Source organism: Eubalaena glacialis, chromosome 1, assembly GCF_028564815.1.
Source record: "Eubalaena glacialis isolate mEubGla1 chromosome 1, mEubGla1.1.hap2.+ XY, whole genome shotgun sequence".
Lineage (NCBI taxonomy): Eukaryota > Metazoa > Chordata > Mammalia > Artiodactyla > Balaenidae > Eubalaena > Eubalaena glacialis.
This window is the reverse complement of record NC_083716.1, coordinates 237,717,501-237,744,554: the sequence shown is the minus strand read 5'-3', so window position 1 is coordinate 237,744,554 and position 27,054 is coordinate 237,717,501. Positions and strand designations below refer to the sequence as shown.

Genomic DNA, 27,054 nt, shown 5'->3' with positions numbered 1-27,054 from the left:
TCGAGCCCTGGTCCGGGAAGATCCCACATGCTATGGAGCAACTAACCCCATGCGCCACAACTACTGAAGCCCGTGTGCCTAGAGCCCGTGCGCCACAACAAGAGAAGCCACCGCAATGAGAAGCCCGCGCACCACAACAAAAGAAAGCCCACGCGCAGCAACGAAGACCCAACGCGGCCAAAACTAACTAAATAAAATAAATAAATCTATTAAAAAAAAAAAGTTTGTCTGATAACTCAATTAGCTGGAGTCCCTGTGGGTAATTTCTGTTACCCGGTGTTCATGCTAGTTTTCATTCATGTGGTCTTATTTCATTTGTGATTAGTTGTTTTTGATTGTGTGCTCTTATTTACAAAGTTATTAGTATGTGCAACAATTCTGGTAGAAACACTTTGAGGGCTAAAATGATACTACCTCGTTCCAGAGGAGTTCTGCCTTCGCCCCTTCTAGGCGCACCTGGCAGAAGTGGTAACCCCAGATCGCCTCGGTCTAACTTGGGCTCTGGAGCTGAGTTACAGTTCCTCAGAGGAACTGCCTACTTCTGGTTCAGTCACTCCTGGAGGCGAGTAACCCACCGGTGTCCCAACTCTACTGCGGAGGCCCCACCCCCCTGGCTTCAGTGTTATCAGAAGGGTCCCTTAAACTCCTAGCTGCCCCACCTGCAAACAGTACTGGGGGAAAGTGGTCCCAAACAATGGGCATATTTCCCTGAGACTAATCTTCTCTTACACTGGCCAAATAATTTATAGTATCTTGACAGTTCTCCAGTGCCTTCAAGCAGATGTCTTTATATTTATTCAGCTTTTCTAACTGTTCTCCATGGAAAGTTGGCTTTACTCACCTGGACAACTATAACTGGTAACAAATCCCCAACCATTATTTTATAAACAGGGATTCTATGTTTGTGTGTGGTAATTTAAAAATACATACACAAATTCTTTGATACACCTTTCTTCAAAAGCGTGGACTGCACGTAGTGACTCGCATCTGATGGAATGTGGCAGAAACGACAGAGTGTGACTCCTGAAGTTAGGTCACAGAAGATACTGCAGCTTCCATCTTGCTCTCTCTCTCTCTGATGGCTCTTGCTCTGAAGAAGCCAGGTGTCATGTTGTAAAGACACTCAAGCAGCCCTATGGCAAGGCCCCTGTGGTGAGAGACAGTGGCCTCCTGCCAACAGCCATGGGAATGAGCCGTCTTACAAACAGGTCTTCCAGTCCCAATCAAGCCTCCTGATGACCACAGCCCAGGCCAACATCTTGACTGCAACAGCATGAGAATCGCTAAGCTAAAACCACCCAGCTACGCCATTCCTGAATCCTGACCTGTGAACTCTGAGATGATAAATGTTGTGTAAGCCAAATAATTTTGGGGTAATTTAACATTACCCCAAATAGTTTTGCATTAATAGTTTACAAATACAGTATGCTTGTTTTTAGCTTTTATGTTATTTTATTATTTTCAATATAATATTATTTTTATTTGAAAAGAAAATGGAATCCATAGCTTAAAATGTTTACTATTTAAATACGAAAGGTATGACTGACTTACCTCTTATTGCTTCTTTTATACCTAACCGGAAGCAGAGTTTTCCAAAACAGAGGAAGTCATCCTCACAATAGCATTAACAGACAGGCCACTGAGAGAGCCTTTATGATGCATTCTAACCTCCTGAAGAGCGTCTATAATGTGATCTCTGTGCCAAAGGAAGACACGCATGAGCATCTGCCCTCTCCAAAGCAGCACATTCTAGATATGGCTAAGGTACTGAAAGGAACGGTAGTTTACATACAACTTATAAAACCACTTAAAATGTAATTGTAGTCACTACCTGCCAGCTTTCGGATGTAGTTCAGCCAGTCTCTTCATGATCTTGGTAAAGCTACCCAGGTTCAATGTATTTGGAGGTACAAATTGAATAGGTGCATCAGGTAGTAATTTAGTGGATTCAATCTGCCTACAATTCTTCTTGATACCCTAAATAAACATTTTTAAAGTTTTATTTAAGTCAGTAACGATTACATAGAGATAATCCAGCTTATTCTAAATTTAAAAATTACAAATAGTAAAATCAAAATTCCTAAGATATTTACTTTGATTTGGGATTATTTTTTATACCAAGTAAATTTACTTGAGATGTATTCAGGGCTATTTATTTAAAAAATGCCAAATACATGATGAAGTATAATATACGGGCTATGTCAAAATCAGCTTTTCTCAAACAGGATTCTCATCTGATCCACGGAACACAAAAAATGATGTTAACTATTTTCTCAATTTTCCCTAAGATAGGACATAACTATTCCATTCTAGATGCATAGGAGAGAGAGTCATTTGCTATATACAATGGATATCTTAGGCTTAGGGCATGAAGGCTGAATTCTCTTACCCAACCTGACAGAGAAAGGCTGGCCTACAAGGTAATTATATGTACATATTTATATCGTATATTCTATATCTTATTTACTAAATGTTTAATGTACACAAACTATATGCCCAGAACATGCTGGAGTCGGGGTGGGGAAACTAGTGCTATAAAAAAGAACCTCCGTCACTTATGTATCTTATAATTCAACTGAAGAGACAAAATTAAAATGATCAATTAATTACTATTAACCATGCAAGTAGGATATAAATTATATGAAACCACTGTACATCCCATAAAAGTTCAACAAAGGAGGAGGTGCTACTTGCAAACCTAGATGAAAAGTCAGGGTAAGATATACAAAATATTACATCTGTCACATCAGAATATTACATATTTTACTTATTTGCTTATTGCCTTATCTCCTTCATTAGATTTAAGCTCTGTAACAGCACAGATTTTTGTGTTTTGTTCATTGCTACATTCCCAGTGCCTAAAATAGTGTACACAGTTGGTGTACTGTTTACTGAATAAATAAATTTTGGGATACAATAGTTTAAATAGTAGTTGAAACCACAGAGAGGATGGGTTTCCCAAGAAAGAGCCAAACTGCTAGTAAATAACAGTAGCTACTATTTACGGAGTACATTCTCCATGACAGGCACTGTTCCAAAGAATTTTCTGAATTAAACTCATTTAAAGCTCACAACATTTGTGAGGCAGGAACACTTATCCCCATTTTATTTTTTATTCTTTTTTAATAAATTTATTTATTTATTTATTTTATTTATTTATGGCTGCATTGGGTCTTTGTTGCTGCATGTGGGCTTTCTCTAGTTGTGGCGAGCGGGGGCTACTCTTCGTTGCGGAGCATGGGCTTCTCATTGTGGTGGCTTCTCTTGTTGCAGAGCACAGGCTCTAGGAGCGCGGGCTTCAGTAGTTGTGGCACTCAGGCTCAGTAGTTGTGGCTCGCGGGCTCTAGAGCGCAGGCTCAGTAGTTGTGGCGCACAGGCTTAGTTGCTCCGTGGCATGTGGGATCCTCCTGGATCAAGGCTCGAACCCGTGTCCCCTGCATTGGCAGGCAGGTTCTTAACCACTGCGCCACCAGGGAAGTGCCTATCCCCATTTTAAAATAAGGAAGCTCAGACACAGAGGGCAGTAACTCGCCCAGCCCATGAGTAGGTAGCAAAGCCAAGTTATGAATCTGTTGTTCTTAATCATCACTACCTCTTATTATAGACAATAAATATTTTCTAAATGAATGAATATAATGAAAAAATGTTGAGAATCTGAGAAGAAAGGTGACAAAAAACTGCTAGAAAAGTAAGAGTATAGTTTAACAAAGACAGCAGTAAGAGCTGCCCTGTCCACACACTCTAAGACAACATACTCCTACCCTAGCCCACGGTGCCCTATTTATTTATGACACATAACCTTCCCTCTACCAACTCCATGACCTGCTTCCTCAGCTAACAAGACCAAGAGTGGTGTTACCTGAACTCATGAACACCAAAATCATGGGCTGGATCAGATTCCCTGTCTAAAGAATGTGGAATTGGAACACAGAGCAAATGAGTTAGTCAAATGATAACAGGAGCTTGAACTGAAAAGTACTGTAGAGTTAGAATTAAGCAAAATAAAGCCTAATGGAGGAAAAGAGAAGTCATGAGCAGACAGAGAAAGCCAGTGTGCAGAGAGAAACAGGAGGATGGAGCTTACAGGGATGCAGAGGCAAGAAACCAGGGGCACTACCTGAGAGAGGCAGGGAGGAGCCATAGCTCCCAAATCTCCAGCTCAAGCGCCCTTGTAGCCTGACTGCAGTTTGTTTCCTTCCTTCCTATTGTGGATTGAGGTTATGCACCAAAAAACCCATCCTAAACACGAAGTGTCACTGAGACGAAAGGAAAAGAGTTGAAAGAAAGGAATGACCGGCACCAAATAGACTAAGTGGTCAAAAAGAAGGTAGATAGGGAGAAAGACCAATAAAAACATCACTAGTGACTACAGAAAGAGCACTGTAAATAAAATTTTAGAGACTGGGGTCAGATTATTAGGATGAAGAAACAATCAAAGAAACCCAGACATTGGGTATAAACTACTTGTTTGGGAAGTTTGGCAGGAAAAACACAGAACAAATAAGGACGGTAACTTCAAAAGAATGAAGTCAAGTGAAAACGTTGTTCGGATTAAGAAGAGTTGTGCATAACTGTGAGTGGAGAAAGGTCTGTGAGTAAAGAAATGGTACTAATGGTACAGAAAAATAATGGGATAACTCCAGGAATTAGGAAAGGACGGGGTAAAGGACATAGGGAGAAGAGATCCCTTTATCTTATTCTTAAGGAAAAAAACAAAATTCATTTATTCAACAAATATTTATTCTTTCATCCATTTATTAAAAAGGAATTTTCTCTGATCTGTAGAGTCAAACTAATTCCAGTAAAAATCCAAGGACTTTTTTAATAGATAGTGACAAGCAGAATTATGAAATTTATACAGAAAGGCAAAGAGACTAGAATAGCCAAAATAAATTTTGAAAAAGAATGAAGTTGGACTTACTATTAAGCTATTATGATCAAGACAGTGTAGTACTGGTGGAAAGTTTAAGAGATAGAAGAGAACAGAGAGTCTAGAAATAGATCCACACAAATATGGTCAACTGATTTTTGACAGAGGCACAAAGATAATTCAGTGGAGACAGGATAGGCTTTTCAACAATGATGCTGGAACAATTCCATACACAAAACAAAACACAACCAAAAAACCAAAACCACCTCAATTCATATCCCACACATTATAAAATTGACTCAAAATCTTTGTGACAATGGGTTATGCAAAGATTTCTTAGACACAACATTAAAAACACAAGTTAAGGGACTTCCCTGGTGGTGTGGTGGTTAAGAATCCGCCTGCCAATGCAGGAGACATGGGTTCGATCCCTGGTCCAGGAAGATCCCACATGCTGCAGAGCAACTAAGCCCGTGTGCCACAACTACTGAACATGTGCTCTAGAGCCCGCGAGCCACGACTACTGAAGCCTGTGCACTGTAATTACCAAGCCCATGCGCTGCAGCTACTGAAGCCCACGCGCTCTAGGGTCCTCATGCCGCCAACTACTGAGCCGGCATGCTGCAACTACTGAAGCCCGCACGCCTAGAGCCCGTGCTCCACAATGAGAAGCCACCGCAACGAGAAGCCCACGCACTGCAACAAAGAGTAGCCCCCACTCGCCACAACTAGAGAAAGCCCGTGCGCAGCAACGAAGACCCAACACAGCCAAAAAAACCACAACAAACAAACAAAAAAACCCCCACAAGTTAAAAAACAAAAAATCAACAAATTGCAATTGGTTAAAAATTAAAGCTCCTGCTCTGAGAATGACACTATTAAAAGAATGAAAAGACAAAGTACAGGCTGGGAAAACGTATTTGCAAATTATATACCTATCTGATAAATGATTTATATTCAGAATATAAAAAACTCTCAAGAACTCAGTAAGAAAATGCATAAAGCTAAGTGAAAGAAGCCAGACTAATAAGGCTATATAATATTCTACTCACAGGAGATTCTGGAAAAGGTAAAATTATAAGAACAGAGCACAAGAGAATGTTGTGGAAAGATGGAACTGTTCTATACCTTGATTGTGATGGTGGTTACATGCCTGTGGCATATGTCTAAACTCATAGACAGCAAAAAGAGTGAATTTTACTATATGTAAACTTAAAAAAATCTATGGAATGCCTATAGGATGCCAGGCATTTTGCTGAACAGTGGAGAGACAAGAGTGAATAAGTCAACTTTATCACCTGCCATGTGGCGTTTAAAACCTCAATGTGGTAAAGATGAGAGCATGCATAATAAAATGACTATATTTTATGGTTTAAATAATTATGAGATGAGGTTAGCTGTGAAAAAAAGAATGATGAAAGTGTTAAGTAGCTACTTATAGAGTAACACTATCCAAGAATAAAGAGATACAAAGACTGAAAAGCATTGGCAGAGAGCCTAGTTACAGAGAAACGTTGTCTCTCTGCGGCTACGCCTGTAAAGATCTGTGCTTCCTCCAGGGACGACTGGGGTTGTACAAGAGCAGGTTAGGGCGGATCCACTGTTAGAAACAATTCAGACTAATGTCCTTATTCCCACTTCAAGGCTGCTGTCCTAGAGTTATTTGTCCTACAAAGCTACTTATCGCAGTATAGTGTATATATGAAGACCATTTAAGGGCTTGATCAAGAAAACTAACCTTTTGGTCGAAAGGGAAAAACTCACTGTCTTGCTCAGATCCCAGCTGCTGCCTCGGCCTAGTTCTAGGCAATCTAGAAACAGAGGAGGCTGAGTTGATTTCTTTGCTGATGTTTTTCTCCAAATTATTGAAACTAACTTTATTTCCATTTTTGGACGAAAGTGGTGATGTGTATTCTCCAGGAGTTTTGACAAGCCGCACATTTACTGATTTCCCATTTATTTCTATACCATTCATTTCTTTCACAGCCAGCTTTGCATCACTGTTTTTTTTTAAAGCAAGAGATGCATATCTAAAATATAAAAGCAGAAAACCAAAAGGTTCTTTGTTAATGACTTTAAATGGCCTCAAACTTAATTGTGTAACTACTGGCTAGCATGTATCTTTTATAAGAATAACTGCTCTTAAAAATAAAAGTTACTATACTTACCTTGGGATCAGGAAGAATATTAAGATAACTAAATACAAAAAATTAAAGATGGGAAATAAAAGGTAGTTAGTATTTCTTCTGAATTATCACCTGTTAATTTTATATTAAAATGTAATGTAACATTTGCAAAGCTGATATATGACAGTTGCACAGATTAGTGTTCTCGGGACAACTGGTTTAGCCATACCAAAAAATTAAAATTACTCCCTATACACAAACATAACCTCCAGATACAGCGAAGGCGTAAAGGTGAAAGGCAAAATTTAAAAACATTTAGCAGAACACAGAAGAGAATGTCCTTATGGCCTTGTAGTGAAAAAATACGCAGTCCAAACAGAGTTGGACAATCTAACCAGAATTTTGGCCATAAAATTGAGAGAGCTGGGCAAGAGCCATCCTTCTCAAAGTGCCAGCTCCAGATGGTGTCTGTCAATGGAAGGATATATACCAAATCTGAAGAGCAGTTGCCTTCAAAAGATGGGACTATGGATAAATTTTTATAACCTCCTTACACTTTTGTATTTAACTGTACTTCCTAAATTTCCACACAGAATGTATAATATTTCAAAGTAATAAAAAACCATAAAGTTTCTTTTTTTCCAAAGGATTCAACAAGACGCTAAAAGAATCTTTCACATCAAGTAATACTCCTGGGAGTACAACACTACTTTAATATAATGAAATATATTAACAATATATTAATTAATAGGTCCAAAAAAAGCATATGATCTTAAGTGAATCCATTTAAGACAAAATTAAACACTTATTTTTAATAAATTTCAACCCAACTACAAATAGGATCCTTTTTTAATTTATAAAGATTTTCATATCTGAAATAAAGAGCTATCATTTTTTGTGATAAAATAGTAAAGGCATTTCCATTAAGCTATCACCATTCTTATTTGATACTTTTGAATGTTCTGATAATGTCACAAAACAGGAAGTAACAACACACATACTGGAAATGACTATATGTAGATGATATAGCCATCTACCTAAAAAATAAAAAAGCATCAACTAAAAAGTAATTAAAATAAAAAAATAATAAAATTAAATATAATTTTCTGAGTACCTACTATATGCCAGCCTTTATTTCTACTGGTTTACTTATTTATCTCATAATAGTTCCACAGTAATGCTATGTAGGTACTACTATTATCCTCACTTTATAGATAGAGCCTCAGATGCAGAAAGGTTAAGTAACTTGCCCAAATGTATTCATCACGTTACTGACAAAGCTGAGACGTGAACCCAAGCCATCTGCTATAGAGCCCGTTCTCTTAACTAATGCACTCGACTGCCCCCATGAAATGGTATGAAACAAGATAACTGCAGAAAAATCAATAACTCTCCTATATCTCATTAGTAACAAGTTAAAAAGTACAATGAAAGAAAGATTTGATTAAGAACAGCACCAATTAATGACTGTAGCTATTTGTCAACGTGTATCCCTCTACTAGGCTGGGAAACGCTTGCGGGAATGGCGCCTGGCTTAATCACCACTGTGGTTCATGTTCGGTACAGAACAGACCTCTGTTAGAACCTAGGGCATACCCAGTAAATGTACATTCATTGAATCTGGGAAACATACCTGTAATTAGGAGAAGAATCATAAATTGAAATGTCAGAAATTTCATATTTCTGGAAATGAGACCTTAAATCAACCTAAAACAAGATAAATAGAAGTTTGTGAAAGGTAGAAAAACAATCAAAATATGAACAATTAATAGATTTGAAAGTGAAGCTCAAAAAATAAATCATGGCATACCTCAGACACTGAAGGGCAGAGACCACCAACATGTATCAAGTAACCTTTATCTCTTCGTAAGGGTTCAACATTCTTCATTTCTGCTTGAAGATAAACATACAACAGAAGATAATCATTATTTTATCAATATTTTTAAGAGAAAATGTGAAAATTGTTAAGTATTTTATTTTTTATTATCAAAAAGATTATTATAAAGTTATTAGCAAATATCAGCACTAGGCTGAAGATTAAGAGCTTGGAGTATAGTTTCAAGATTTCTGGGCTTTAATCATATGTTAAAAACAAAGAGGTTGGACTGATTGATATTGTCTCTTGTGGCTCAAAAATGGATCAATAAATAGGTAGTCCTGGCTGCCTGATGGAAACTGAGAAGCTTTTTCTGTTCACTATGTACCCCACACCTGCAAAGTGCCTGATGAGGGTTTAGAGGAAAAGAACGCCTGAAGGAATACTGATGTTGGACTAGAGTACGGAGAGAGAATGGTGGGCCTCTATCTACTAACTAAATCTTGGATTTAAGCTTTTAGCAGACAGTTTTCTGAAAAAGAAATGAACATTTTAAACTGATTTACTCTTAAAAAAAATGACATCCAAATGGCCAATTTTCTCATTTTTCATATTTATAAAGAAATACAAACAGGAATAAAATATTAAAACAGTGCAATCCCCCAAAATAATACAGAAGAAGACAAGCGCTATTTTATAAATGAGCTAGGTTAGGATTTCTTGTTAAATTGTTAAGAACCAACCTAGTGTAAACTTCGGATCCCCTTTGTCTTGTACTATTTGATTTTCTTGTATTCCTGAGAAGTCAGCTCCTGTCAGGTTCTCTTTAGCATCAAACCAGTCTTCACTTACTTCTCGGTGATTTTTGGAGTCTGAGAAATTGAACACACTTAGCAAGGAACTATGTACAATGTTTAACCGTGAGAAATTATCTGAGTGATCTGCTTCCCAGTTTTACTTTAATTAACACTGATTCCCAGCTTATTAAAAGCCTTACTTTTCTGATTTTTAATTATCCTTTATTGAAGAAGAGATTTATCTTTATAGACAGAATAACAGTGAACATCTTTAAAAACGGGTTAAGCCGTGCTGCAAGTCTTTATTTCACTAAAAAAGGAGCTTTCTCTTCTCATTGAGGACAAAACTAAAGAAAAAACCAAAAAACCCATACAATTTACAGAGATACAAATTGGACAGAAAAAAGAATTTTCAAAATGGAAAACATGAACCAGAAGAACAAAAGTCTGTATTATTATTTGGCATTATCAGATATATTAAGTAACCTTAAAGATATCAAGTAGATGTAATAAGAACATACTTCACATTTATAATCTGAATGATGCCATTCAATTAAAAATATTTAACTTAATAGATGGGCACGAGGGATATTTTAAATCTTATTATCTGCTTTCTGGCAATGACACAAGACAAACATTTTTATACTGACCTTTATCATCAAGTTTTAGTTGACTAAAGTCTATATCTACGTCACCATTTTTTAAACCATCCTCCTTGGGTGATGTATCTTGTTTAGGATGAATGTTGTCAGGTAATAGAGACATCTGAGGATTAAAATAATAAAAACAACAATAATAAATAAGGAGTAACAGTTGCTGCACTCTATGTGACAAGCATGCCTCACTGGCATTATTTACCCTCACAACAACAAAGGCTATGAGACAAAATCATTATTGACCCAGTTTATGGGTGAGCAAACTGAATCTAAGTAACCTGTTGCTTTATGTCTGTCACACAATGAGAATTATGATTTGAAACTAGTCTATGTATAGTGACTGTATGCTAACACCACCATTATTTAGCAAAGTGTGGCATCCACACACTAGAAGTACCTGAGATGATTTTTGGAGCTGCACATATAAGTATTTTTCACATTAACATCAACAGTTATATATTTAACGTGTGGTTATATGTACCTTTCATTTATGGGGAGTGATATTTCTTTCTCATACATAATAATAAGTTACTCTTCACAGATAAATTTTTTAAAAGAGGAGAATCATTTAAAAAATACAAAGCAAATAACACTATAGGTAATACCTGGCTATGAAAAATTGTGAAGGTGGTACATAAATAGCTGAAATTTAGAAACACTAGACTATACGATGCTGGCTTTCATGCATAACTTAATTTAGTAGGGTGGGTATTAAAGCGTAATCCTAACAAAGTAGATATTGTTTTAGAGCCAAAATCAAGATTATAAAAATGTTATATCTGCATCTTGTACTTTTAAAAAGATTTATTGTTCTGCCCAAATAAGCAGGTTACACCATTGCTACCTTTACAATGATGAAAAAAATAAAAAAGTAAAAAACAAAACCCCTCCAGAACATTATATATCATTAAATGGACAAGCTGTTTAAGCAAACTATGTAAGAAATTTGAAGATATAAAAATCTGGTTTTAGACCTGTTAATTCTTTGTGGATAACTGAGATTTTCTTTTCTTAAAGAGTAGAACAATGGAATAAATGATTTGCTAAAGTAATTTACTTTTAATCATTTATCTTAATAGAAAGGAATATAAATCAATCAAATATTTATTTCACTTTTGGCTTTGGGATGCATCTTATTGTTTAAGACTACCCAAATAATAATATAACCTCAGGGTTAAGACTAAAGTCAGAAAGCAGAAACAAACTTCAGGGGACTTCCCTGGTGGTGGCGCAGTGGTTAAGAATCCGCCTACCAATGCAGGGGACATGGGTTCGAGCCCTGGTCCGGGAAGATCCCACACGCCGCGGAGCAACTAAGCCTGTGAGCCACAACTACCGAGCCTGCGCTCTAGAGCCCGTGAGCCACAACTACTGAAGCCCATGTGCCTAGAGCCCGTGCTCTGCAACGAGAAGCCACCGCAATGAGAAGCCCGCACACTGCAACGAAGAGTAGCCCCCGCTCGCCACAACTAGAGAAAGCCCGCGCACAGCAATGAAGACCCAACGCAGCCATAAATAAAAATTAAAAAAAAAAAAAAAGAAACAACCTTCAGTTTTCCTACTCCATTGATAATGGAATATAACTCATGTTTCTCTATCACTTCACAGTTTGCAGAGTGCTCTTACACAGACTGTCATCTGACAAACATTTCCTTGGGGGAACAAGAGAGATTAAGAAAGCCTATGAAAGGCACTTAAAAATTATTTTCATCATTTCAGCAAAGGAGGAATGAAAACTTTGCCCTGTCTAAAATAAATGGGGAAAAAAAAATAAATGGGACATTATTATTTTAACTAATTAATTAATTATTTTTGGCTGCGTTGGGTCTTCGTTGCTGTGCGCGGGCTTTCTTACCCAACATATACTACTGACATCCGTTTGATCAGGACATTATGCTCCTTCTAATCAGTTATATCCCTCAAATGGTAGTACACAAAATAAGCCAGCTGAGTGAAAAGAAGGATGTGAGAGCTTCTAAAAATTATAGTTTACTTTGTGCAAGCCATAAGATTAAAGATTTACACTTGATGAACTACTCTAAAAAAATCTCACTTGAGAGAGTGTCTTTTTCAGGCTCGAAGAACCATCAACATCACGGGTACTTTGATTATCTAGTTCAGAATCTGCCCCTGAAAAGCTAAACAGATAAACATTTCATTAAAGCATTTATCAATGTTCTGAATAAGGACCAAAACACAAAACAAAGTTAGCTGAATTAGCAATGTTTAAGATCTAATGAATTCTAAATTAGATAAAAACATAACTTACGTATGTGATTCTTCTTTCATTAGCTGGAAAGAAAGAGAAGGGAAGAAAAAGCTTTTAGCTTAAAATGTTTTCTGTCTAAATGAAGTAAAATTTTATTCCTAAAACATAAATACATACCCTGGAAGCAAAAGCAGAGAAGGTAGATAATAATTTTGATTCTACCGACAGTGGAGGCAGCTCTTCCAGTGGTATACCCTTGTTTATCTTTTCTTTCAAATTCACATATCTAACTTTCAAGTCTTCTAAAACTGACAGTAGAGCTGATCCTAATTCCTTCTTAGTAGAATTACTTGATAAATTCCTGTTCAAAAGTTAAGTTCACAAAACTAAATTATTTAGGCCCAAGCCACCCATTTAAAACTAATGTCAAATTATACACTTAATTCTAACTCTATTAGACCCCTGAAATTTTTTCTTTTAAATGTTTAGTAAAAGAAAATGAATCACAGAAGATGTGTTTTTCCAGGGGCAAGATAAGCAATCCTCAGTATACATATAAGCCAGACAGAATGTGGTCGAACGTCACAAAAAACCCTCCAACTGACTTCATCCGAACTTGGACTTTATAAAGAAACCCTGAATCTGTCTTTTTACTGGATTCATCATTCCAACATGCACTGTTGCCTCTCCATGAAATTAAAATGTACTACTTTTTAAAGTCTGTTACCCCTAGGCCAGTTAACAAACCCAGTTATAATCCACCCCTCTTCTGCCCTTTAAAAATGAAAACTAAAGAAATTTTCTAGAATAAACTTAAAGTTAGTGATAAATTTCTAGGAAGATACAGATTTAAAATTAACAATCACCTATAACTATAAATAGAGAATAACCTTTAAAAATTGTGAATCACTATGATGTACACCTGAAACATATAACACTGTAAATCAACTGTACCTCAATAAAAAAGCAGATAATAAACAAACAAACCCTAACAATCACCTATTTAATCCTTCTCTATTTTCCATTACAAGTTTGTAAATATCACTGCAATGGTGATGACACATTTGATAGTGAACATTTAAAAGGTGCAACTCTGCTTTGATGGCTCTCTGCATTATTTGCTGACAGCACTTTGATGGCAAATTCTTCTCCATCTCTTTAGAAAGTTGAGGTTCCCTTTGAAATAAAAAAATTGGATTAGGTAAGATTCCAAATATTTTTCTGTGTTAATGACATACCTCCAGAAACAGATTTAAAATTTCTTACATTTCTCTGTCAAGTTTAAATCAATTTCTACTAAAGATGGAAAGGCTGCAGAAAACAAGGATGTCAAGAGTCAATGCTAAATATATTCCTTTTAGGAGTTCTCTGGTGGAACAGTGGTTAAGAATCCGCCTGCCAATGCAGGGGACACGGGTTCGAGCCCTGGTCCGGGAAGATCCCGCACGCCACGGAGCAACTAAGCCCGTGCGCCACAACTACTGAGCCTGCGTTCTAGAGCCCACGAGCCACAACTACTGAGCCTGCGTGCTGCAACTACTGAAGCCCGCGTGCCTAGAACCCGTGTTCTGCAACGAGAAGCCACCACAATGAGAAGCCCGCGCACCACAACGAAGAGTAGCCCCTGCTCGCCGCAACTAGAGAAAGCCCATGTGCAGCAACGAAGACCCAACGCAGCCAAAAATAAATAAATAAATAAATAAATTTATAAAAAAAATAAATATACTCTTTTTAGAATTCAAGAGAGTAAATAAGTCTCAAATTCATACTTTATTTTACCAAGAAAAGAATTCTAAAGTAAAGTACTAATTTATCCAGAATCAACAGATTTTTCAACCTAAATCAAGCACTGGCCAGCATTTTTAAAAGTTATAAACATTCTGGAGGAAAACTGTTTTTAAATGTTATCTTTTAAACAGAAAACATAATTTACATTTTTCTTAATAATAATAATGCTTATGTTATTATAAGCAAATATTTTGCTGTTATAACAAAAAGCTCCAAAATCACTATTTCTTTGAATGTTAATAGTTCTTCCCTTGCTAATACCTGCCACTTCTAACTATTCTCGATACATCTGCCTCTGGAAACCAACTCTTCTATTTAATTTTATAGGACTGGATACCAGATCAAACTCATTAGAAGAATAAAGGATGAATGAAGGAAAAAGCAAATGATCTCAGAGCATGAAAACCAATTTGACTTCTCAGAGACTTCTCCCTTTCCTCTCCCCCACCACCTGGTTCTCCATGGATGCAAAGTAAATTATACAACGAATTAAAATCAAGATTAAAATATCCCAGTAAAAGTATTTGTTTACTTCTTCAAATATATGATGTTTTCCAAATGTGCTATTTTGTTTTGGACTACAGGGGATCAAATGAAAGAAAACGAAAGTAATTAAATCAGTGTGGGTTTGGGTTGGATAAATATAAGATGCCATGAGTTTTTCTGAAGGAATTATTCAGACTGAAATCTCAGTAAGTGGAAAGCTTTAACATTCTACATTGTTCTAATATTTATTTCTTTCAAGGCAAATGGCTGAAGCAGACAATCTCTTTAAGTCCCTCCTGGCTATTATTCTATATGGTTAAGTACCTACACAAAAAGCAAATTACTATTTTGATTATTTCCTCATACGTATCTGCAAGCTTGTATGTCTGACTTACCTTTCAGAATGTTTCTTTAAGTCTGTGAAATCAAATGTTTTCCTTAATTCCAGGGAATCCTGAAAACATGATTTAAAATCAAATTAGACATATACGACAAAACAATAATACATGTTGTATCTGGTAAGATGTAAAATCCAACTTCTAACTGACTTTGTGGCAATAGCTGCCAACAGAGAAGAACAGAGTTGGTAGCAATCTATTCACCTTTTTCCTTCATCCAGCATTTTCTCACAAAAGCCTCAGAAACCCCTGATATAATTCAATAAACCAAAACATTTACATTAGCCTACAGTGCCTCTTTATAAAGTCAAATAAATTTTTATTATTAATCATATTGGTTTTACCTTATTCAGGAAATCTCCCTTAGGTTTTAAACTGTCAACGGAGAGAGATTTCCCCAAAGATCCTTTTGTCATAGCCATCTGTGGATCTTCATTATCTTGACTGTATGCCCAATCTGTGTTACATGCCACACTTCGTTTCTCACTTTGCCACTCACCAGGCCATTTTTTATTCATCATTGTTATCTCTGTGTTGCTTGATGTAGATATTACAGAAGATCTTGCACTCGTCGCCCTGCTTGTTGTGAAACAAGCCCTAAAATCAGTGCTAACATCCACTGTTTGATTAACTGTGACTGTACAACTTGGTACATCTGTCACTGATTTGGGACATGGTCCTTCCATATGGTGAAAGCATGCTTTATTTGTGGTATTGCCATTAGCAGCTTTTAGGGCGCTACCTTCTTCTATTGCCTGGTTATCTCTGATTGCAGACCTTGGTAGAGTAACAGAAAAATCTAAGGCTGGGTTAGGGGTGTTTTGTAGGCTTTTATAACGTGAATACCCACAGGCAGAAATTACCGAATCATCAAAAATAGAGGTCCAGGAAGTTTGACAATCTTTACAGGGCTGGAGTAATGTCTCTAAATCTTTGTCTTGTGGTAATGTGCTTGGATTTTCAAGGTGCTGTAACATTTTTTTCTCAACAACCGAATTTCCACAAAAATCTTTACTTTTAGTTATTTGAGACTTCACTTTGCCAGTACAAATTTTAGTTTTTAATGCTTTTTGAGGGTTCAAGAAACCACTCTTAGATTGAGATTCCTGGTGTTCAAGAGGACTACTCTTTAGTACAATTTCATCAAATACTGTGTGGTACATTAAACTAGTGTCTTGTTCCATACACTTTCCATGTTTTGGTTCATGATATTCTCTTAACATAACAGAATTCTGAAATTTGGAGACATGAGGTGAACCTTCTTGTCCATAAACATCAGCTGAATCTAAACAGGTGCTAGAATTACTTTCTAATTTAACATGATTATCTTCTAGATTGCTAGCACAATTAACTCCATAACCTGAACTTCTTAGTCCCAAAACTTCCAGATTAGATATGTTTAATGTCTTCGTTTGGTCAAAAGATAAATGGTTATTTATATATTCTTGTTCTTCCACACTGTGATATTCCTGCTGTGAGTCATCATCTAGATCACGCTTTTGCACATCTTCAGGAGTTTCTTTATAATCATCATCTGAAATCTTGTAGATTCTTTCCGAGCCAACAGTCTTATTACCTCGATGATTCAAAATACCAAAAAACACCTCCTTTCTTTTCTGCATTTCATAATCTAATTCTGAATTTAAATGAATAAGACTTTCATTCTTCAGTTTTGACTCTGAATGATGTATACAGTAGGTTTCATTCAGGAAAGCGTTGTCAATACTACCTTCAAACTCACTTGACTGAGAGTGAGTACTCTCTATCTTAGTATTTGGACTCACAGTAAAAGATGGCTCCAATAACTCTATTTTGTCAATACTGCCGATTTCTTTGTCATTAGCTCTTTTTTCTAATGCCAAGGAATCCCAGTCATAATCAAGAAAAGTCAATTTGGCTTCTTTACAACCATTAGGAGATAACAAATCTTCTTCCTTACGATTAGAAGGCTCATCTGATTTAAAAAGAAAAAGGATGTTAGCAGAAACATTACAGAATTTAAACCCAAGACCTTAGATGTAATCTGGCCTAAGCTCTTCCCAATGTAGGAATATACTTATTACATTATCCATAACAAATATCCCTAAATAGTTGCTGCTATGGACTGAACTGTGCCCCCCTCAAAATTCATATGTGTTGAAACCCTAACTCCCCATGTGGAGACGGGGCCTCTGGGAGGTAATTAAGGCTAGATGAGGTCATGAGGGTGGCACCCTCAAAATGGGATCAGTGCACTTATGAGAGAAGAGACACCAGAGAGCTTGCTCTCTGTTTCTCGCCACCATGTGAGGACACTGCAAGAAGGCGGCCATCTACAAGCCAGGAAGAGAGCCCTTACAAGACCTGACCATGCTGGCACCCCCATTTGGACTTGCAGCTTCCAGAACTGTGGAAAAAACAAATATCTGTGTTTTAAGCCACCTCCATGGTATTGTGCTATAGTAGCCCCAGCTGACTAAGATAGGAGCTAAGATTCTTCTTGAACTCTTTCAGTGGCAAAGCATTTACTATTTAGAAGGCAGTCATTCCCTTTGTAATCTTTGGGTGCCTCCTAGTGTCCTAATATCAACCTTAGGCACTGCAGAAATAAAACGAAGACGACGTGGGTGCTGTACCATGCTGCTGATTAGCAGGTAAATGCTTAAGAAAGGAGAAGTAGACGTCAGAGAAAACTGTACATTTAAAAACTGTTTTGAAACAAAATAGTTATTTTAGGCAAATTAAACAGCACTACAAAATTAGCTGGGTGAAAAAACATGGCATTTTCAGGAAATTATAAGCCAGCTTGTGTCGAGTGAAATAGCTCTAAGGGAGTGAAAGGAGCTGTGAACAGAAAGAGGCCTTTTATGATGTGTTAAGGAGTCTGGTTCTTATCCTAACGCGGAGGACCACTGAAAGCTTCTTAAAAGGCTAGTCATGTGAATGCAATTGAGTTTAGACACCTCTGGCAACAGTAAGAATGAAGGCTTGAAGGGGGAGACTGAAGGGAGACAGACCAAGAGTACAGAAATGGGACTGGAAAAGAAGAGACTGGTAAAAAAGTTCCACAACTGACAAGACTTGGTGGTCAATTAGAAATGGTAGATAAGGGAGAGAGAGATTAGTGGCTTTCAAATACATATTTTTTTTCCTTAAGAACACAATCAGAAACACGTTTTATATCAAGATCTAGCATGTATGTGTCTGTATAAGTGAAACAAACATTTTACAAAACAGTAATTACTCCAATTATGTCCAAAGTATTCTGCTATTTTCTAGTCTATTTCATTTTATTAAAAAAAAAAAGCTGATTACAATCAGCTAAGCTGATTTCATGATTCATCAATTAGCTACCACCTGCTTAAATATCTTTCTAGGATAATGCTAAGGGTTACAGCTTGGTATTACAGATGAATGGGAATATCTGGTGCTAAAGAGATAGGAACTTCATGAACAGGAGATTTAGAAGATGAAGAGGAAAAGCAAGGGGCTGGGGAGGGAGGTGGAGGGAGAAGATAATGAATTGTTCCAGGCAAGTGGAGTTTAAGGTTAGAGATAAAACACCCAGATGTGAATGTCTAATAAGCTGTTATAAATATGGGGTTGGAGCTAAGGAGAGTAGGGTCAGATACAATTATAAACTCATGTGCTGATTGTGTTTTTCTTAGAGATTTGTACAGGAGTTCATGATATATTCTGGATACTAGGTGTTTGTTTTTCACATTTATAATATAAGTGACTTTCCCCCAGTTTATTGGCTATCTTTTAACTTTTTAAAATATTTTGTCATGCCATGGGCTTTAAGATTATTTAGTTAAATGAATCAGTCTTTTCTTCTCTGACTTCTGGGTTTGTCTCTCTGGCCTCCCCTACCACATGATTATAAAAGTATTCTTCTATAATTTTCCAATTCTTTGTGTGGGTGTATGTGTGTAACACTTAGCCCTTTCACACTATGTAGAATTAATGCTTCTCTCTAGCATGAGGTAGGAATCTAACTTAATTTTTTTCCAAAAAGGATGGTCAGGTGTCCTAATACCATTTGCTGAAAAATCCACTGTTTCCCGTCTGACTTGAAATAGCATTTTTATCACATTCTAAAGTCCTCTTAATAGTTACAACTACATGTATTCATAAGCATATAAAGGTTAGTCAGCTTGCTTTTTATGCCCTTGTTGATTATTCTCTCTTCTACCATTATGACAGAAAGAGAAATTTTAGATCCATGTGAAGAAAAAACATACACAACTTCGGTAGCAGAGGTCAACCTGCCCACTTTCTACTTATTACCCTGAAGGCAACTGTACCTGTCAGTAGTTCCTGAAAGCCTGCCTGGACAGAAACCCTCTCCTCTGGCTCACCTTCTCTCTCCTAAATCTTCCATTTACCTGAGAGATCCTATGTAGGCTGCCCATATTTACCAAAAATCACCTGAGTCATCTGTCAAGATAAAAACATGCTGAATCTTACCTTACTGGTAGGAAGGCTTAAGATGTAGCAACACTGGAGAGGGAACTATCAAGACTAATTACATTTAATACCACCTTCCACCCAGAATAAAGCCAACTGGACTAGCTTCTCACCTTTCTGGATGTTTCCATTACCGTGGTAGCCTTTACCAGAAGCTGTCTCAACCACTGCAGTGGCCTGCATCACTCAAGGACATATATCCTAGAAAAAGTATAAATACTGAACTGTTATTATACTCAGCATTATATTTTAAAAACTATTAGAAAAACAAGAATCTGACAAAGTAGTAATTATAGTCAAATATTCTAATATCAAAGGCCTAATAAACAAAACTTGTAAGACATTTGAATAACTTTTTTTTTTTTTAATTTATTTTATGTATTTATCTTTGGCTGTGTTGGGTCTTCGTTGCAGTGCGCGGGCTTTCTCTAGCTGCGGCAAGCGGGGGCTACTCTGTTGCAGTGCGCGGGCTTCTCATTGCGGTGGCTTCTCTTGTTGCGGAGCATGCACTCCAGGCGCGCGGGCTTCAGTAGTTGTGGCGCACGCGTTCAGTAGTTGTGGCGCACGGGCTTAGTTGCTCCGCGGCATGTGGGATCTTCCCGGACCAGGGCTCAAACCTGTGTCCCCTGCAGTGGCAGGCAGATTCTTAACCACTGTGCCACCAGGGAAGCCCTGAGTAACTTTTTTAAAGGCATGAACAAACAGCTACATAAAAGACTGTATTATTTAAACAGACAAGACATATTCTTCTAAAATTTCCAAGGAACATTTAAAAAGTGTTAGGGGGCTTCCCTGGTGGCGCAGTGGTTGAGAATCTGCCTGCCAATGCAGGGGACACGGGTTCGAGCCCTGGTCTGGGAAGATCCCACATGCCGCGGAGCAACTAGGTCCGTGAGCCACAACTACTGAGCCTGCACATCTGGAGCCTGTGCCCTGCAACAAGAGAGGCCGCGATAGTGAAAGGCCCGCGCACCGCGATGAAGAGTGGCCCCCACTTGCCACAACTAGAGAAAGCCCTCGCATAGAAACGAAGACCCAACACAGCAAAAAAAGAAAGAAAGAAAGAAAGAAAGAAGTCAGGAGCTCTTTAAAACCAAAAAAAACCAAAAACCGTGTTAGGCTACCCAAAAAGTCTTAATCCAAAAAACAGAGTATTAAAGGCTACAATGTGACCCTATTTATGTCAAACCCAGAACAAAAATGTTTCCAAAACAAATTGTAGACTTACTAAAAACCAATGACATGATAAGTCCCTACAATGAAATATCTTTCAGCAACAAAAAGGAACAAACTACTGATATATGTACACTGGTGGATTAATCTCAAGAACATTATGCTGAATGAAAGAAGGCAGACAAGAGATCACATATTGTATGATTCCATTTAAATGAAATGTACAGAAAAAGCAAATTTATAGAGACAGAAAGTAGATTAGTGGCTTTGTGGGACAGGGGATGGGAAGGGGGGTTAATGGTATCATTTCAATTTTAACATATGTGCTGCTGAAGCGAGCACAGGAAGGGTTAACTGTAAATGGGCATAAGGGATTTTATCAGAGGAATTAAAACATTCTGAAACTGACTTATGGTGTGACGGTTGCACCACTTGATAAAGTGACTAAAATCACTGAATTGTACATTTGAAACGAGTGAGATATATTTCAATAAATCTGTTTTTAAAAAGTTAATGACAATGGTTCTTTGAACCCAGCTGCTACATGAGGAGGCCCAAGCTGGTCACCTGTCAGAAAACCAAGGCACCCTAATGGACACATGAGTGACCCCAGAGAAGACCAGCAGAAGAAATGTCCAGCCAACCCACAAAATCATTTTGAGCCTTCTGGCCTCTAGTTATCATCACTGTCTACACCCCTAAAAAGCTGAAGTACTTGTCAAGGGATTCTGGTGACCAGGTATTACAAAGGTTCCTGATGAGTTTGGAAAAAAAAAAAAAAACTGATTTTGTTCTAATTCTCAATGAACTATTTCAATCGATGATCCTGAACAAATCCCCAGGTTTACTCTCCCTGTTCTACAATGAGAAGACATTACAAAGCAGAAGAACTCACTCCTTGGAGACAGTATGTCTAGCTTTGAAACCTGATTTAGACACTTAATATTAACAGTGTGAAAAAAATTAATGACAATGAGAACACGGGACTTCCAAAATATATGGGACCTGCCCAAAGTTATAGCCAAAAGAAGTCACAGCTTTAGATTCTTATTATTCAATAAAACCAAAATAAATGATTTAATAAGCAGTCAAGAATCTAGAAAAGAACTAAAGTCTTTATTTCAAAAAGTTGAGGATAGAATTAGTTAAGACAAAAGAAAAAGTGACCAATTTAAAAACAATAAAAATGATAACTAACACCAAGAGCTATTCTTTGAAAAAATGAATTAAAGTAGATAATATCAGACAAATCTCACTGACAGTACTGAAACAAAAGCCAGCAATGAGAAAAGAAGCATTTTAACAAAACATAAAAATGTACTTTTAAAAATTGAAATTGCTATATACACCTTTGATGGATAATTTGCAAATTTAACCAAAATAGCCAATTTTCTAAGAAAATAGTTTTTAAAAAAACTTACAGAGGGCTTCCCTGGTGGTGCAGTGGTTAAGAACCCGCCTGCCAATGCAGGGGACACGGGTTTGAGCCCTGGTCCGGGAAGATCCCACATGCCGCAGAATGACTAATCCCATGCGCCACAACTACCGAGACTGCGCTCTAGAGCCTGTGAGCCACAACTACCGAGCCCGTGCGCCTACAGCCTGTGCTCTGCAACAAGAGAAGCCACCGCAATGAGAAGCCTGCGCACGGCAATGAAAGAGTAGCCCCCACTCGCCACAGCTAGAGAAAGCCCGCACACAGCAACAAAGACCCAACGCAGCCATAAATAAATAAATAAATAAATTTATTAAAAAAAAAAAAAACTTACAGAAAAAGCTAAACAGAGAATCAACAATAGAAAAAATTGAAAAGGCCATCAAAGTTTTATCCTATAACAATTCCTATCAAGCCTACTAAATTCTTAATTCATCTGTATAAACAAAAAAGTTCTAGGTCAAGTGAACCAAAACTCTAACCTGGTCATAAAAACAGAGTGACGGTCCCTCAATTAATTCCCAGACTTGTGTCAGTGTACAGACCTAGAAGCCCTTGAATGAAGGGGAGGCTGGGTCTTCTTCAGGAAGAATCCCAAATACACTACTAAAAATACTCTTCCCTAAATGGTCCCTAAAGCCTTTTACCAGGGTAATTGTACATTGGGGAAAAGAAAATAATCAGGGGACTCCGGGAGGGCTCACGCCAGAGAGTGCTTCCCACAGCTTCTGCTGCCAGTGTCCTTGTCCCCGTGGTGAGCCACAGCCACCCCCCACCTCTGCGGGAGACCATCTAACACTAGTAGGTTAACATTTTAGGCAGAAGAGAGATGTGAAAATGCCTCAAGATAGATAAAGTCTTGGCCTGCTGGAGAAATTCAAGAGTACTGTGTGATGGAAAATGAATATGGACATGATGGCTGGACCTGGAGCAGCTATCTTGAGCCAGCAGGTAACCTTGGTAATGGAGCTACATATGAATGAGCAATCTCACAGAAAGTGCTGGATCTCTGAGGACTTTGTGGAACAGACTTACCATATCAGCATTAAACTACTTATCTCTAAAACCTTTCCCTATCCAAGAAATAAATTTTCGTTTTACCTAAAAAAAAAAAAAAAAAAAAAAGAAAGAAAATAACCACACCTTTCAGGAACACTGGCTCTGAACTGACACTGATTTTAGGAGACCCAAAACATCACCGTGGCCTTCCAGTCAGAGTAGGGGCTTATGGAGGTCAGGTGATCAATGGAATTTTAGCTCAGGTTCATCTCACAGTGTGTCCAGTGGGTCCCTGAACCCATATTGTGGCTATTTTCCCACTTCCAGAACGCATAATTGGGAAAGACACTGAGCAGCTGGCAGAATCCCTGCAGTGGTTTTCTGACCTGTTGAGTGAGGGCTATTATGGTGGGAAAGGGCAAGTGGAACCATTAGAATTGCCTCTACCTAGGAAAATAGTAAATTAAAAGCAATGCCACATCCCTGGAGGGACTGCAGAGATTATCCAAAGATAACTCCTCTCCTTTTGAGAAACAGCTCTTGGTCTGCTACTGGGCCTTGGTGGAGACTGAACACATGGCCCAGGGCCACTGAGTTATCATGCAACCTGAGCTGCCTGTTATGAACTGTGTGTTATCTGACTCACCCAGTGTGCACAGCAACTTTCCATCATCAAGTGGATCTGGTACATATACATATGTGATCAGGCCCTAGCAGCCCTAAAGGCACAAATAAGTTACATGAAGAAGTGACCCAAATGCCCATGGCCCCCACTCCTGCTACACTGCCTTTTCTCTCCCAGGCTGCACCTATGGACTCATGGGGAGTTCCCTATGATCAGCTGACAGAGGAGACGACTTGGGCTTGGTTTACAGATGGTTCTGTGTGATACGCAGGCACTACCTAAAAGTGAGCAGCTGCAGCATTACCAGCCCCCACCCCTCAAGGACATCCCTGAAGGACACAGGCAAAGAGAAATTCTCCAGTGGGCAGAACTTTGGGCAGTGCACCTGACTGTTCACTTTGCTTGGAAGAAGAAATGGCCAGACATGAAATTATATACCAATTCATGGGCCGTGGCCAGTGGTTTGGCTGGATGGTCGGGAACCTGGAAAGAACATAACTGGAAAACTGGTGACAAAGAAATTTGGGTATGTAGACAGACCTCTCTGAATGGGCAAAAGACGTGAAAATATTTGTGTTCCATGCGAATGTTCACCAGAGAGTGTCCTCAACAGAGGAGGATTTTAATAATCAAATGGATAGCATAATCCAGTTTGTCGATGCCAGTCCGTCTCTTTCCCCAGCTACCATGTCAACACCCAGTGGGCTCACGAGCAGCAGCACCGTGGTGGCCCGGACGGAGATTCTGCACGCACTCAGCAGCAGGGACTTCCGCTCGCCAAGGCCAGTCTGGCAAACTGCCAGCAGCAGACACCAGTACTGAGTCCCCAGTACGGCACCGTTCCCCAGGGTGATCAGCCAGCTACCTGTTGGCAGGTTAATTACACTGGACTATTTTCACCATGGAAGAGAACAGTGTTTTGTCCTTACTGGAATCGATGCTTACTATGGATACAGATGTGCCTTCCCTGCACACAATGCTTCTGCCAAAACCACTATCCATCGACTTTGAGAATGCTTTATCCACTGCCATGGTATTCCACATGGTAACGCTTCTGACGAAGGAACTCACTTCACAGCAAAAAAAAGTGGGGCAGTGAGCCTGTGCTCAAGAAATTCATTGGTCTTACCATGTCCCCCACTATCCTGAAGCAACTGGCTTGACAGCAGAGTGGATGGCCCTTTGAAGGCTCAGTTTCAGTGCCAGCTAGGTGACAATACCTTGTAGGGCTGGGGCAAGGTTCTCCAGAAGGTGGCATATACTCTAAATCAGCATCCAATATACAGTACTGTTCCTCTGATAGCCCCAGGATTCATAGATCCAGGAATAAAGGGGCTGGAAATGGGAGTGGCATCTTTCAATATTACCCCCAGTAATCTACTAGCAAAATTTTTGTTTCCTGTTTCCACAACATTATGCTCTGCTGGCCTCAAGAGGAATGCTTCCACCAGGAGACACGACTCCACTGAATTAGACGTTCAGACTGCCACTTGGACACTTTGGGCTCCTCACGCCTCTGAATCAACAGGCAAAGAAGGGAGTAACAGTGTTGGCCAGGGTGACTAATCCTGACTACCAAGGGGAAACTGGATGACTACTTCACAATGGAGGTAAGGAAGAATATCTGTGGAATACAGGAGATTCCTTAGGGAGTCTCTTAGTATTACCATGCCCTGTGATTATAGTCAATGGAAAACTAAAACAACCCAATCTAGTCAGGACCACTAAGGCCCGGACCCTTCAGGAATGAAGGTTTGGGTCATCCCCCAGGTAAAAAGAATACACAACAGGTAGTAGAAGAACGCAGTTATAAACACCTGATACAACTATGTGACCGGCTGCAGAAATGAGGACTGTAATTGTAATGAGTATCTCCTCCTTATTCTGTTATGAATATATATATGTATACATACATCTATTAAGCAAATACCTTTGTTTCCTTTCCTCTCTTATTCCCTTATTATGTAACATAAAATGTACTGACCTTATCAGTATTTAAGTATTGTCAACTTTACATAACAGCATTTACGGAGAAGAGTAAAATCACTCAAAATTTTACCTCCTCTTCTGGGGCCAAGGGATTAGCACATTTTCAGTTGTATGCATGATAGCTGTATCATATTAGGTGAAATTATGATCTTGTAATTTTCTTTATTTGGAGATTAAGCATGGTTTAAGGAGATGCGTATGGGTGCCAAGTTGACAAGGGGTGAACTTGTGATTGTTAATTTAATGTGTCAACTTGAATGGGCTAAGGGATGCCCAGATAGCTGGTAAAAAATTATTTCTGGGTATGCCTGTGAGAGTGTTACTGGAAGAGATTAGCATTTGAATTGGTAAACTGAGTAGAGAAGACCACCCTCACCAATGCAAGTGGGCATCACCCAATAGGTTGAGGGCCTGAATGGAGCAAAGAGGTGGAATAAAGGTAAATTTGCTTGAAATGGGACATCCACCTTCTCCGGCCCTTGGAAAGGTGACCACTGCTTTGCTTGGAATCTCAAGCTCCTTGTTCCATGGTCTGCAATGTTCTTCTGGGCAGGAAGTCAGGCTACACCAGGGCTCATGTTGCAGGTTTCCTTTCTTTCAGAAATCACAGTCCTGTACTGTCCATTATCCATCTGAAAACAGTTGTTTCACACACGTGGCCTAGTTTTCAAGTTGTTTTATGGCAACATGGTAAAACCAGTCAATTACTTCATCATGGCCAGAAGCCTCATTATGCTTGAGAGTATGTTTTCTGACTACAGTACAATTAAGAATAACAAAAAGGACAATAACTTCCCAAATATTTGGAAATTAAACAACACACTTGTAAATAATTCATGGAGAAATGAATATATCAACAATGGAAGTCAGAAAATAATTCGAACTAAATGATTACGAAAATACAATACATCAAAATTTCTAAGATGCAGCTAAAGTAGTGCTTACAGAGTAATGTACAGCGTTAAGTGCTTATATTAGAAAAAAAGGTTTAAAATTAATGATCTACCTTAAGAAACTAGAAAAATTAGACGAAATTAAACCCTAAGAAAGTAGGATGGAAATAATAAAGAAAAGAGAGGTAAATAAAACAAAAATAGATTATAAAAAACACATCCAAAGTTTTTTAAAGAAATTAATAAAATTTATAAACCCTTCACAAAACTTATCTAAGAAAATGAGAAAACACAAACTACCAATATCATGCATGATAAAGAAAGGGGACATCACTACAGAACCTA

At 38.2% G+C, this 27,054-nt stretch overlaps 1 protein-coding gene across 1 annotated transcript in view; it reads right to left on the bottom strand.

Moving 5' to 3' along the window:
• The window catches only part of RBM44 (RNA binding motif protein 44), a 30,141-nt gene extending 10,351 nt beyond the window's left edge, over positions 1–19,790 (bottom strand). Inside the window, exons 1-14 of the mRNA XM_061191408.1 lie at positions 19,709–19,790; positions 15,491–17,100; positions 15,144–15,202; positions 13,474–13,650; positions 12,652–12,835; positions 12,535–12,557; positions 12,319–12,403; positions 10,260–10,374; positions 9,556–9,684; positions 8,807–8,886; positions 8,630–8,703; positions 6,609–6,900; positions 1,832–1,977; positions 1,578–1,696 (exon numbers count right to left, since the gene is read on the bottom strand). Coding sequence (XP_061047391.1) covers positions 1,578–1,696; positions 1,832–1,977; positions 6,609–6,900; positions 8,630–8,703; positions 8,807–8,886; positions 9,556–9,684; positions 10,260–10,374; positions 12,319–12,403; positions 12,535–12,557; positions 12,652–12,835; positions 13,474–13,650; positions 15,144–15,202; positions 15,491–17,100; positions 19,709–19,778 — 3,163 coding nt within the window. The 5' untranslated portion in view covers positions 19,779–19,790. The remainder of the gene's footprint in view (positions 1–1,577; positions 1,697–1,831; positions 1,978–6,608; positions 6,901–8,629; positions 8,704–8,806; positions 8,887–9,555; positions 9,685–10,259; positions 10,375–12,318; positions 12,404–12,534; positions 12,558–12,651; positions 12,836–13,473; positions 13,651–15,143; positions 15,203–15,490; positions 17,101–19,708) is intronic.
• Between the last annotated feature and the right edge of the window lie 7,264 nt (positions 19,791–27,054).